We start from the raw sequence: 12619 nt of genomic DNA, 5'->3' as shown, positions 1-12619 counted from the left end.
CAGGTCGACGAGGCGGCTGGTCCGGCCCTGGTATAACCGGCCTCAGGGCCGCGGTGGTGGCGCCGGCAGTCAGCTGTCCCTGCACGGAGATGGCCGGCGGGATGCCTGCGCTGATGCTCTGGTTGTCCGCCCCATCGACGGCGTGTCGACGAGGCAGCTGGTCCGACCCTGGTATACCCGGCCTCAGGGCCGCGGTGGTGGCGCCGGCAGTCAGCTGTCCCTGCCCGGAGATGGCCGGCACGATGCCTGCGCTGATGCTCTGATTGTCCACCCCGTCGACGGCGTGTCGACGAGGCGGCTGGTCCGGCCCTGGTACACCCGGCCTCAGGGCCGCGGTGGTGGCGCCGGCAGTCAGCTGTCCCTGCCCGGAGATGGCCGGCGGGACGCCTGCGCTGATGCTCTGATTGTCCACCCCGTCGACGGCGTGTCGACGAGGCGGCTGGTCCGGCCCTGGTATAACCGGCCTCAGGGCCGCGGTGGTGGCGCCGGCAGTCAGCTGTCCCTGCACGGAGATGGCCGGCGGGATGCCTGCGCTGACGCTCTGGTTGTCCACCCCGTCGACGGCGTGTCGACGAGGCGGCTGGTCCGGCCCTGGTATACCCGGCCTCAGGGCCGCGGTGGTGGCGCCGGCAGTCAGCTGTCCCCGCAGTTGCCTCGGCGTGGGGACAGCTGATGAGGAGTAGTCCCGTTGTCCCCTGCTTCCCGGCGGCATACAGGACGTTAGTGCGGTAGGCGCCGGTGGTGGTCGACGTGTTCTGTCAGTTACTGGGACTGCCGGTGGCTGGCGGGCCGGGGAGCGGCACCCAGTTGTCCCTCCGCCCCCGGTCCTGCGTTTCCCGCCTGCGACGTGTTGCCTTCGCGCGCCTCCTCCCACGCGGCTCTGGTGGGGCAGAGGCGATGCCAATGGTACGCGTCCAGGCAAAAACGGCATCGTGGCGGACGTTCGTCCCTCTCTCTCGTATCTGTCCGCTCGTGACGTCCTCCTCCTGTCGCAGCTGGTTCCGGGCGTTCCCTGGTGCCACCGCGGTCTGTTGTCCTGCGCGGTCCCGCGCCGCCGGCGTAGCTCACCACGGCCAAGTCACTGTCCGTGACCTCTGTGACGGTGACCCCCCGCGGCCCCGAGCGAGCACGGGGAGCTCTCGCGCCCCTGAGTGCCGTCCTCCACTGCGACATGTCACGTTCGATCACGCGGGCGAGGGCCACGAACTCCTCCGTGTCACGACCAGCAGCCATCCTCATGAAGGGGCGAAACTCTGGCAGCAATTGTTCGACAATGGTTGGCAACGCCGCACTCACGTCCCCACTTGTCCCCAATCGGCGGAACATGCGTAACTTCTCGTAAATGAACTGCTCTGCACTCTCGTCCTCCTCCTGGTTTCGGCAATAAAATGTCCGCAAACACATTGCCCGCGCCTGATCGTTATCAAACCTAGTTTTGACTTGGCGTACAAAATGTCCCCACTCGGTATCAAAACTCCCGGCCATTGACCACCAGTTCCTTGCCTCACCGCGGAGCTGTCCCGCCACTCGCGGCGTCCACTCCGCCCGTCGCACTTCGTACAGTTTTAGGAGGTGTTCACACTCCCGCAAAAACTCCCGCGGGTCCTCGTTGTCTCTCCCCGCAAACTCTGGCAACTCAAACTGCGCGCTCACGTACCGCACTACCGGCCCATCTGCGTCCGCGTGCCTGTCCCCCTGTTCCCGATTACTGTCCTCAACTGTGCTGTCCGTGCTGTTCGCGCCCTCGGCCGCGCCGCCGGACCCGCACACCTCGTTTTTTACGTCCATTTTCGCGGAGTCTCCCTCCTCACACAAGTCCGTTTCGAAACTGATTAGATCGTATCTTTCTTGTCCCGCCTGTTTCCACGCCATCCTGTCCTCCTGTGCTACTGATCCGCGGATCGTGAACACAATCTCCCCCAGTAATACAATACGATCCTCCCCAGCGCGTTATCTTCAGTCCGGGATACCGCTGCACCGCCGTCTTGTATTTCTGTCCCCCACGACGCGCTATCTCTCGCCGAAACGTCTCGTGTTCGCGCCGTTCCCGCCCTGCGTTATCTCCCGCCGGCGCGCCGGCGCGACGTCTCGAATTCGAGCCGCTCCCACGCCGCGCAGCCCCACCTGCTTCCGTTCTGTCCTGCACCTGCGCGCTTGCGTGCGCTTGCGTGCGCTTGCGTGCGCTTGCGTATGCTTACGGCCACACTAGTTGGGCGCCAAATGACGTCCCTCGGCTTCTGGTCCCCGTTTTCCCGTTGAAATAAATGTCCTTTTATGCCCGTACTGCCCTCGTCGGAGAGGTGTGGGTCCAGGCCAACGTGGCCGGGACCGGGAAAGGCGGGACCTGGAGGGAGAGTGAAGTGATTGCGAGGAATGTTGGTAGGTTGTCGCAAGCAGAACACGGCATTAACGAATTTCACGAGCCGTCTTTTATTAACGCTTATAAAGTCCTGCCGCAGCCTGGTGGAACCGTCGCGGAACAAGTGCCCTACCACGGCGACACGGACTCCCTGATGACGGGGCGGTTCTCAAATACGTTTCGGCGCGAATCGTAAAGTTTATTAATGCTAGGCTGACCCAGTGAGAGAGGGCCCGAAGACGGAGCGCTGTACATACGCGGCCCGTTACGTAATGTTCCGTGGACGGCGAAAAGTTCAGAGACTCGTAGCACCACGTTCGCGTTGTAGAAACTGCCCGCTAGACACGTCTCCCGATGACTCGTAAGTTAACAATGCTAAGCTGATTCGCGGTGGCAGCTCAGCTGCCGTGACCGACTGCGGACTGAGCGAACGTTCAATCCCGAGCGCAACGTGCGCGGCTCGCGGAGCAACGAACACGTCTGTCTCCGCTCGAGACCAGGACGCGACTGCCTCTCCCCGCTCGCCCGCGGGCCGGCGCCCGCGGGTGGCGGGGAGGGAGGGGAAAATCGGCCGGCGTGGGAGAGAGCTCCGTCCCGCGGCGCGCCAGGCTGCAATTACATACTACGGCGAAACACTTCAGAAAAAGTTATTGAATTATTTACAAAGACATACACGAGACATTAATTACACAGCGAACTTGCACAATGAATAATAAATAAAATAAGTTAATTACACACATTCAAATCCCTTAATCGTTTACAAATATATACACACTGAAATAAAAGATAAAGTCACATAGAAAAAACACTCGTTGGCATGCTAGGGCGCACGCGGGTGCGTCCCTGGCCGTCGCACACACTGGGGTTCACTGGGGGGGAAAACAGGCCCCCTCAGGCCCGCGTCGGTGGCCAGGTACGGCCTCTGTATCTGGGAGGGTACGACGACTGTCGTCAATATATATGTATATATATATGTATATATATTTTTGCCGTTCTCCCGGAGAAACCCCCGGAATGGCCACCGCATGGGGAGCCCAAGAAAAGAAACCTGGAAGGTTTTTTTCTGTTCCATCCACCGTTTCTTTGGTAGCCCTACTTGTTGCAAGGGATTGTATTCCTACCAAAGAAAATGCCACCATTTTGTCTGGGCAATCCGCCTTGGAGGAGCCGGGGCGCGAACCCGGGTCCTACAAGTCACAAGGCAGGCGCTCTACCCCAGAAGCAGAGTGGTAGAGCGGATATTTGCTGTCTTCTTAACACTGACATTATGTTATTCCAAGAGTTTACTGTAGTTTCGTGTGTCATTAACACGTGCAGTAACATCTAACCACGGTAACGAACAAATTTATGTGTTCTTATGTTGTTCGTCCAGCATGATTTATGTAATTTCATAACGGTGAAATATAATTTGTATAACTAGTCTGGCAATTTTTTAGTTGATTTTCTGCAAACAAAATTACAGTCCCGCTGAACAATAATTATATAGAAATACAGACAAGTGAAAACATATGTAAGAGCTTGCACTGTCGATGGTAAAGTTATTTTGAATAAATACCTATTAGAATTTAAAAGAGTTTGTTTAGTTGAAATATGTGTGTCTTTACAAGCATTAAGTTATTGTATAAACATTTTATTTATTTGGTTTTAAAGCCAAAGAAAAGTTAACTTTTTTATATTACTTTTGGCTTTCTTTTGTTTTACCGTGCTTAACATGCGCAGTTAATACTGGAAAACTATTCAAACAACTGTTTACAAATAACTAAATACTGGAGGTACTGGGGGCAACACGAAACATAAATGGTAACACTATTTTGTAGTGATACCGAGGCGCAACAACAGGGGGGGGGGCAAGGGTATTTTGCCCCCCCCCCCTCTCTGAAACCTTGAAGTGGGGGCCAAAGGGGCAAAGAAAGTACTGTGTAATCAATTTTTAGATAATAAAACTGCTTAAATAGCACCATTTTACACCTTGAAATACAATTTTTCCCGGGGGAGGACCCCCGGACCCCCCGCTTCAATAGGGGGGATCAGTGATTCTTTATAAAAATGTATATTGCCCCCCCCCCCCCCCACCAACCCCTTTGGAAATGTAGTTGTTGCGCCCCTGTAGTGATACAGTTATTTTCATGTAAATGTACAAATATGTCAGTTTACATGAATATTTCTGTTACATTTACAAAGAAAATTTACGATGTACAACGGAAAAAAGAATAGCTCAACGATAAAACTTAACAGATAAAAATTGAATAAACGGCTATACAGAGACGCACGGGTGAACCCAGCGATGTGAATAAACAGTGATGACAGTGAAGTAGACGAACACCGTAAGCAATAGTTGAGCGAAAAAACATATTTTGAAAACCACAACGATTATAGCGCAGACTAACACAGTTTCGGGAAAGAGATCTATTCCCTTCTTAATGCACAAACAGACTGAGGTTTGTCATGACATACAGTTTAATTAGTAGATAATGGCGTATATCCGAAACTACATCTTGAATTAATTTACCTATTATTTAAAATGTTGTTTGTCAGTGGAAATTTATTTAATGAAGTACACTGAATTTGTTGATATTCACATAGAGACTGACTTTCTTTAAACAGATTTGTGTTTTGTTTGTTTTATGTGTATATTTGTTTACACTTCTGTTAACAAGGCACAGGTATTAGTGCAGAGAAGCTTATTCAAAAGATGAACCTTTTTCTGTAGCAATAAGTGTCAAGAGCGTAGGGTTGCCAGATTTATTTAGACAAAGAATTTTATTTTACAAAAATTACAATGGCAGGAATTTAAAAAAAAAAATCTTAAGGGATCGTCAACTAACCTAAAAATTTATTCCCAAGCATTATCTTTGTAAAAGAGTTTCCGGAGGGACTGGATTTTGCCCTCCCCTTCCACAAATACTGTCTACACCCATGGTAAATCGTATGTAGTTACACGCAATAGTACACTATATACTCAAACGACGTGAATTAAAATTTTGGAGACCGTAATTTTTGATAGTTGTACTTATAATATTAGAGGTCAATAATTTTTCAAGACATGTGATGATAGCCTACATGGAGTACTATAGTATGAAACTATGTATTTATACTGTTATGAAATAATCGTACACTCACGCCTGTAGCATAAGGAATCACTACAATGTAATCTGAAGATGAGAAAAGATACACTATCGAAGTTTCTGGACCGAGTCGTAAGACACTATTTTCGTATTCCAGAGAACATAGGTTCAAATCCCGACTCGTAATTGTCATATCATTTTGACGTGAAACGTCTTAAAAATCACAGCGAAACATATGGGTACCAGAAAAAGTCTGACGAAAAGGTCAGTATCATTTTGCTTTAACATTTTCCTAACTATATAGGCTTCGGCCTGAGACGCACTTAAGTCTTCCTTACCTAGACCTCCCAATACACTTAGTTTTAATTTAGGTTCGGAAAAAAAATTCTGTTCAGTGTAGCTCACGACTCAGATGTAATAGCGCGTTGATTCGTGTGATTGTGTATAGAGAACTGACAACACTGGGAAATACAGATTGTACGTTCACCAAAAAACATTAATTTTTATATTATGCCTTCGGTATCGCATTTATCATATCACAGGCCAATGTTAAACATGTTAATTGAAATGAATAGTAAGCTACAATTTAGTGTCTGTTTTGAATTAAAATTTTTAGTACGTAGTCAATTTCTCGTTTTTATTGTTTTTATTTTAAACCATTACACTAAGAGCGACTCGCTGACGTATAAGTTTCACGTTGTGCCGTGTATTAAGTATTTAGGCACGTTTTATTTAAAAATTTTGTAATCTGAAATATTTTGGAAATATTATTATTTTTTTTTTCTCTCATCTTATTTTCTTTACGGCCAGGCCCTCAGCCTCTGTTCTCAGAGGCGAGCTGATTTTCTTTCCCAGCCTCATGCTAGGCTAGCATTCTGGCTAATATTTCCCCCGCCTTCAGTCACGCCTCAAGCCTGTAATATCATTTCTCTTCGTGACCCTAACTGCAAAGGCAAGCCTGTAGCTTGCAGGCGACCAGTTCGCAGAGACGAGCTGAGATTCGCCTTTTTCATCACGTCGTAGTGTTATATTCGCCCCTCTGTAGCCACGACGGGGCGTAGTTTCCCATCAGCGTTGCATTTTACCCCCACCTCCCCCCCTTCTCAGTTCCAAGTAAGACCAATGACCGGTCGTAACCCCCTGGACACCGGTGACCGTTTCCAAGGTCTCTTCGTAAAGCGAGGGCGCCAAAACTGATCACAAGCGATTCCTAGCGGTCAAGTCGCTAACTTCTCCACTTGCCTACCCGCTAGGGCACCAGAGAGCAGCACCGCTCTCCCTTGAGTTATATGGACGCCCGGCGCGAGTCGATTCCTTTCAACTCAGCCGCCTCCGACAGAGTTCTCTACGGTCGCCCAGTGTGGCCAACTTCAAGACTCCTGCTAGAGTGTTTTTTCTGCCCGCGTTCGGGCAAGTTCGGTATTTTTCGGCGGGCCAGACACCACCCCCTTCCACCTGTTAGAGCAGGTGGGCACTTTTTAATTACGAGACGCCGTTTACCGTGCGACAGATCAACTCGCGTCGCGGCTGCAGACAGACCTCCCTCGGGTATCGGCGAATCGGGTAGATTTCATCCGACCGTTAACGAATATGTAGTCGCCTTGTATAAGGGATGCTATCCCTCAAGTCCATTTTAGTAGATTAGTCTGTCTGCATAGTTTAGTTATTTGCCTTAGAAATTTTCCTCTTTGAAATTTATTATTATGAAGAAATCATCCGCGTCCTGCCGCGCAATTCGCGAGCTCCCGAGCCTGGCTGACTCCACGACTGCAGTGTGCTGGGCAACTCCCCTGTTTTGGTGAGTGATAATTCGCGAACCCTCCTTTTTCCCTTTAAATTTGTTTTCCGGGCATTTTCTGCCCCATAGACTGCCTGTATACCAGTTCTAATCAGTTTTGATTTGGACTGTTGCAGACAGGGTTCGATGACCGGGAGAGATTGATGCTCTCATCTCGTGTCCTCCCCCCCTTCCCTGTTCCGTGGGAAGAAACATTAGAAGAAACTTTTCTACCACCCGAAGTGATCGTTTGAAGACCCCGGGTGGTAATGTAAATTCAACATTTCCCCCTTACCTAGCTACGAACTATCTTCACCGGATGACCAACCCACCAGCGACCAGTGTTTTTCTCAAGAAAATGTAAAACTAATCGAACTCATTATCAATGTAATCCTCGGATCCATCCAACTTTGGGTGTAAAACTCATAATGCAAATGTTTATAGTTCAAACTAAAAATGTTAATTATGCTCAGTAAGCCGGGCCGGCCCCAATTTCGTGTTCCTTTTGTTAATCTTGGAAAATTGTTAAATCTTTTGTATGTATGTTAAAATAATTGAAACATGATATTCATCAGGGCAAATAAAACAGGGAAACTATAGATCAAGTTAATCGTGTAGTTTTTATTTTATTGATTATAACGATCCTCCAACTTCCCCTTTGCTTGTTACAGGAAGTTCCTAAATTGTGTTTGTTCCCACCTCGTGTCGCCTCTGGTAAATCATTTCATTTAACGTATTTTTTTTCCCAGCTTGTTTCCAAGGCTCTTTTAATTAATTCCAAATAATTCTATTTTGAGGCACGAGGGGTGTTACAACGTGAAACCAACGGCCGTGAGTCTCGATAGGACGGATCCGTACAGTAGATCATGGCTAATTCCTCTCAAATTATCGCTATATTGTGGCGTTGTGTTTTGCCGTCTGCATTGATCTCGCTATTAATATTTTTACGGACAAGCAAGCATTTCAGAATAAGAAAAATAATATCGTAAATAGGCTATTCCCCTGGTAAACATACATAAAAATGATTTCAATACTTTCATAAATTAATGTTCTGAAATGTTTTCACTTAACCAGCACATTACAGCATTTCTAAATGATTTCTTAGTAATTGAGGCAGTTAAAATATAGGTCTAATTTCACAACTACTTAATCAATAAAACTTAAACAGCAAACGTAAATCGTTCTCAAGTAACGTATAACAAATATTCCGTATTCACAGTTCACAGGTTGGAAATGCTGTGATTGTTTTTTCTGTACATATATAGTTAAAATACTCTTCTAATAGTTTTCACAGCACATGCTAAAAACATAATGCTGGAATCACAATAAAATACAGTAACATCCCCAACATGACAAAAACAACACCACATCCATTGAAAAGTAAGTTAATAGTGAAATCAGACCACGGAAAATGAACCCCAATGTGGGTGTTATTAATGATGTAGTAACGTAAAAAATATATTTTTTTTTGTGAAATCATTACTGCTTAAGTTTATTTTATTGTTCTTTTGATAGACATTGCATAATATAAACTCAGTAGTATAGATGACAATACACCTGATGGTGATAATCGGACGTGGCATTTCAGACATATGATATAAATAATGCAATATTTTACTTACTTAACCGTCGGTTGTCAGGGAATTGTGATTTTCGGTCACTAGATTACATTTCATTTCAACTAGTGGCCTGGAGTTAAAACAGTAGTTAGAATCAAGACTTTGTATGCTGTTTATTTATACAAATTCTTTCTAAGATAATATACATAATTTACTCATTTCGTTCGAGTATTAGGACTGTATGGTCACGTTTTATCTTATGGTAGTTTTCCGTCGCTCCCAGGTGGAATTGTTTCAGTATGGCAGTCTTCAGTCCCCCGTCCCCGATGGTCAAAACATGAGGAAAAGTGACATAATTGAAAACTACCATATTTTTATTTTTACAGATCGCGGTTATACGTATACAATGCTGCTTACTATAACCCATTTTTGGAAACATTTGTTTCTATTAGTGTGCAATCTGTTGAGTTGATTTAATATTGGAACTACAGAAAGTAACCGTCAGAAGCGCTATCTGTAGCATTTAAGTTAACCTAAGAAATAGTTGGAGGGTTCACAGCGCTGCCTACCGAGTATTCTATACACTACTTCGAAGGCAATGCTGTTGTACTCATTCCATGGAGGGTGTAAGAAAATATGGCAGAATTCCGTTTCGTCCTTGGGATGTATGGAACTTTTCCGTTTGGTACATTTCCGCCTTTTTCGAAGAGGCCAAGCGGAATACTCACATTATGGTAGTCTTACGATATGGCAGTCTTCCGCACCCCCCTTCGAACCACAATTGCGGCAGCATCCGGAAAAGAGTCATGTATGTCAAAAAATTATTTTGAGATATTGAGCCTTAATGATTTAAACACTTACAACTCTTAAGATATAAATGATTTATTTCATTTTGTATCATAAGTGTTTTATAACTACTTAAGTTTTATTTGTATTGTGTGTTTGATCTTAAAAATTCTAGTTTAAATTAAACAGTTAAATAAAATAAGTATATTATGTGCCATTTTCCAACCAGGGGTTAGGTTTAAAATAATGTGTATTGTAAGATCTCAAAACATTAATTTTCATTTATTGTACAATAATAAAGTATAAAATATATTGGTTTTATAAATAAGTACCTACGTGGAAGAAAAATAACTATAGGTGTTTAAAGAGGCCTAAAAAATGAAATATGCTGATAACATAAAAGTAAGGTGACATGTTACTGATTAGGCTCGTTCAATATTTATTCAATTGATTCACAGTCTCCTTGAACGAATTGTGTACGCAAACTTCTTACATAATATATTTTACAAGCACTAACAGTGGGAAAGAGGACAGTTTTCTTTTGGTTGTTACCAATGTTGATAATAGTAGACAGAGTCATACAAACTGATAGGTAGGCATCTTTAAGTGACTTATTTGGCCCATTGTAGGATGAGTCAAATACGTACGTTACACTGGTATTGAAGTGGAAAATGTTATTAACATCTATTTATACAACATTCACAACCAATGTAAAACATCTTGATGGAACTACTTCACATTTTTGCCTAACATACTCGTCACCTCGATCTTTACTCATTTTTGTACTTTCTTGTTCCTTATTTACATACCTATGCGTCATCCGTCTGTTTTTTCAACCGGCTCTGTTATATACATCACTGTAGTTAATTAATAGAGAACATTTAAAGCACAAACTAAAAGAACAATGTATCAATGTATGTTTTGTTTCAACATGTCCACGACTATGAAACACGTGTTTACAAAAACTGTGTTACTGAACTCTAGTGTTGAGATATTGAACTGAAATTTTCACAATGTTTTCTCACCACTATGGCTTGATAGAAGAACAAAAAAGATGGTCGGAAAAAGGGCACAAAGGTCTATGCGCTCTTTTTACCGGTTGCCGCCTCCATCACTTTTACAGTAAAAATAAACTTGTGCTGGCTACAATTGGCGGGCCCATTAACGCTTCTTCGAATAGCGTCATCCTTCTATAGGCAAAGTGGGCAATGAGTCAGTGTATAGCTGTTATTTGAGTGTCATGTTGTGCAGAGGGAAAAAAAAACAGCATCCCAGGAGGACACAGTGTTATTGTATAACTGTTCTCTGTGAGCAAGGTTGTGCAGGTAGCGGTAACCGCCCAGAAGGACATTGTGTCCTTGTATAACTGCTCTCTGTGTGCAGGTAGAGGCAGCAGCCCAGGAGGACGATGACCAGCTGGAAGAGACCCGACTCAGTGCCGCACCCCAAGGTGTGGCGGCGAGCGGTCGGCAGGAAGCCGGTGGATGGCAAGGTGCCGTCCTTCGTCATCCAGGACGTTCCTGAGGACCGCGAGGAGGAGCTAGTGGACTTCATGGAGGAGCACTTCATGCATAATGAGCCTCTCTGCAAGTGCCTCAACATAAACAGTGATTCGGCGAGCGTGAAGGATCTGCGCGGCCTCTGGGAGGAGATGCTGGCCCAGAGGATAGCCGTCGTCGCCTTCCTCGAGGACGACGGACCCCGGCCCAGGATCGCGGGCGCCAACATGCTGGGCGTCGTCACCCGAGCCGAGAAGAGCGTGAAACACGAGGTGAGTTCCTAAAACTGATTCTCTTTTTAAATAGAGTATAAATATTATATTTTACTCATTTCCTCGTCTGGTAATAATTTTATCACTAGTCGATGTATACTAACTACTGTATTTTATAGTGATGTGTGTTAATTTTCTTTTTTTAGATCTCAGTCTAATAGTTATTTATTTCCAACTGCTACAAGCTATCATTAGAACTGTAAAAACAAATTCATGATAAATTCTTATGCTTTTATGGTTATTATTTTCTCAGACATTACACTCCTTTATATTTTATATTTATGCATATGGATTTGTACCTAACTGTGTGTGGTGCATTCATACAGAGGCATAAATATTCATAGTACAGGAAAAAGAAAGACTTTTGCAGATTTCAAAATCCTCCACGCCCAACAGTGTCCCCCTCCCCCTGGTAAGGTCACTATCAAAAATATTATCGCCCCTTAAAATTAAATGGCACAGGGCCCAATAAAGTCTAAGGCCGCCACTGGATCCTAAGGTGATTCATGCGAAATGACTTTTTCAAAAGTAACTATAATCTATATGTTAGTACCTGATATTTCGATACAGTTGAGACTTCAACTGAAAATTTTCCTATTTCTCGTAGTACGAAGGAGTTGTAATGAAGTCGGTCGTGAAGCTTCTGGACGACTTGGACTCCCTGGCAGACCCTTTCGAGAAGTACGGAGTGGAGGAGTACATCGCGGCCATGGGACTGTCGGTGGCAAAGGAGTTCCAAGGCCAAGGGCTGGGCAAGGAGATTCTGAAGGCCAGGTTCGACGTGGGCCGGGCCGTGGGGGTGAAGCTGACGGTGACTGCATTCACCGCCATAGAGTCTCAGGTGCTGGCCACCAGGGAGGGCTTCGAGAAGTTGGCGCGCATCGACTACAAGGACTACAGGGTGGACGGCAATGAGGTGTTCCCGGGAATAACCAGCAAGTGTGTCATACTCATGGCCAAGAGGATAGGTTAACGAGTCTTCCAGCATCTGCGATGATATATAAAATTCTTTGTACATGCATTGCTTACACATTTAAAACAGAAATTATGTAATTTAATAAAAAAATTATGTACTTGATTGAAAAGGTGGTAGTATTTTAATACACAGTCATATGCTGGCTGGGCGACCCTTACTCTGAACCTCGGGCTAAAATGAAATGTTATAATTTTTGAAGAGATATTGTCTTGGGCACCAACTGCCAGTAGAGCAGTGTGATCATTCCGCATGGTCATTTCCAGGGCTTGGCTTATTGATGACCCCGTTGCTCCCACCCACTAGGATGATATTCAGGCTCCACCCAT

The 12619-nt window shown here is 45.4% G+C and overlaps 1 protein-coding gene across 2 annotated transcripts in view; it reads left to right on the top strand.

Moving 5' to 3' along the window:
• LOC134543149 (uncharacterized) overlaps positions 1-12402 on the top strand; it is a 35356-nt gene extending 22954 nt beyond the window's left edge. The window contains exons 2-3 of one of the 2 annotated variants that reach the window (XM_063388006.1): positions 10934-11317; positions 11925-12402. In XM_063388006.1, coding sequence (XP_063244076.1) covers positions 10955-11317; positions 11925-12290 — 729 coding nt within the window. In that variant the 5' untranslated portion in view covers positions 10934-10954 and the 3' untranslated portion in view covers positions 12291-12402. Of the gene's footprint in view, positions 1-10929; positions 11318-11924 lie in introns of both variants that reach the window. The other variant, XM_063388007.1, reaches the window with a different exon arrangement.
• Positions 12403-12619: the final 217 nt, after the last annotated feature.

The sequence above is a fragment of the Bacillus rossius genome (genome assembly GCF_032445375.1).
Source record: "Bacillus rossius redtenbacheri isolate Brsri chromosome 9 unlocalized genomic scaffold, Brsri_v3 Brsri_v3_scf9_2, whole genome shotgun sequence".
NCBI classification, from domain to species: Eukaryota; Metazoa; Arthropoda; class Insecta; order Phasmatodea; family Bacillidae; genus Bacillus; species Bacillus rossius.
The sequence above is the reverse complement of the archived record's forward strand: the minus strand, read 5'-3'. Positions and strand labels throughout refer to the sequence as shown.